This window comes from Cyprinodon variegatus, unplaced genomic scaffold, assembly GCF_000732505.1.
Source record: "Cyprinodon variegatus isolate N-32 unplaced genomic scaffold, C_variegatus-1.0 Scaffold94, whole genome shotgun sequence".
Taxonomy (NCBI): domain Eukaryota; kingdom Metazoa; phylum Chordata; class Actinopteri; order Cyprinodontiformes; family Cyprinodontidae; genus Cyprinodon; species Cyprinodon variegatus.
The window spans coordinates 1,610,364-1,611,484 of record NW_015150547.1 but is presented as its reverse complement, the minus strand read 5'-3'; the positions used below and the strand labels follow the sequence as shown (position 1 = coordinate 1,611,484).

The window sequence follows — 1,121 nt, the reverse complement described above, 5'->3', positions numbered from 1 at the left end:
GTACAAGTACATTTTGTTAGTGATTTTAAAATAGGTAAAATATTTTCTATTCTCTCCCTTCAATAGCACGATTTTCTCATAACATGCAGGTGGGTCGAGGTAGCGTCCCTTTTGGTCTATGGCTCAGAGCAGTTGTTTGTCGTTGGGGGTCATCGAGCCTTTAAGGTTAAAAAGTTGATCTTCTAGATCTTCCATATTAACTTTTCCTCTTCTGTTCATTTCTGCTCTTAGATCCTTGAGCTCTTTTTCACTAGAAAGAAGGAAAATACAGACAGATTGAAGATTAAAATACCATCTAAAGATAATTTTGAAAAGGCTAACAGAAATATAACTTAAAACATACAGTTTTTACTTCTAGATCCAATGAGATGGACTTAGTGTTTTCACCTGAGAGGCATAAATGTAATTCCACATATCAGGTTGAGCTGCTGCAGGATCACAGGATGACTTGGCATTGGAAACTGCAGGTAAAACAGCACAGGTTTACCAAAGTGAGCCTTGCTTTCCTTCTCTGCATATTTGTAGACATGTACACACCCTTGGAGGTGGGACACAGGCACTCTGTTTTCCAGAAGTGATATGATTGATGGCTTTCTGAAGGATTACGGCCTGCTGAGTGAGCCTCTTCAGGTATTCTGAGCTTTCCTTAGTTCTCTCACTGTCTTCACCAACCTGTGTATTAGAGATTAATGCTGACAGAAACTCAGGACTACAATCATAGCAGCAAAAAAAAAGAAACGTATTTTTAAACGCTCACCTGTTTTTTAAATATTAAATAAGCCTCTTGTTCATGTTGCAGAGCCAACCTGAACTCCCCTTTGCTCTCATAGACAAGAGCAAGAACATGATGACTGCAAAAGAATGTGACGGAAGACATTATTGACGATGATCCGAAAGAAAACTGACAGATAGGGCATAAATACCTGTGTGCGTGGTTCAGGGATGTTGCACCGTAGTATTTAGAGGTTAAAGTCAAGGCTGCTTTTAGGAAGTTCAACGAAAGCTCATACTCCATCAGGCCATAGAGGACTAAACCCAGCATACTCTGTCATATAGAATATTATATAACGTAAGAATGAATAGGCATTGATAACCAAGAATAAAGTTAGTATATATTTCCA

General features: G+C 38.6%; 1 protein-coding gene across 1 annotated transcript; it reads right to left on the bottom strand.

Annotated features, from left to right (window-relative positions):
* Positions 1–59: 59 nt before the first annotated feature.
* LOC107084199 (clustered mitochondria protein homolog) lies at positions 60–1,039 on the bottom strand. Its single transcript, XM_015373912.1, has 5 exons — positions 924–1,039; positions 758–851; positions 538–672; positions 388–461; positions 60–250 (listed from the first exon to the last, which is right to left on the bottom strand). The coding sequence occupies exons 1-5, from the start codon at positions 1,013–1,015 to the stop codon at positions 124–126; spliced, it is 522 nt and encodes a 173-aa protein (XP_015229398.1). The 5' UTR covers positions 1,016–1,039; the 3' UTR covers positions 60–123.
* Between the last annotated feature and the right edge of the window lie 82 nt (positions 1,040–1,121).

What these genes read in the sequence shown, in the direction of transcription:
- LOC107084199 (XM_015373912.1), bottom strand. Translation starts at nt 1,015, where the DNA reads ATGGAGTATGAGCTTTCGTTGAACTTCCTAAAAGCAGCCTTGACTTTA. An exon ending in CCTGTGTCCCACCTCCAAGG is followed by an intron (nt 462 to 537) that starts GTGTGTACATGT and finishes TTTTACCTGCAG; the next exon opens with TTTCCAATGCCAAGTCATCC. An exon ending in ATTACATTTATGCCTCTCAG is followed by an intron (nt 251 to 387) that starts GTGAAAACACTA and finishes CCTTCTTTCTAG; the next exon opens with TGAAAAAGAGCTCAAGGATC.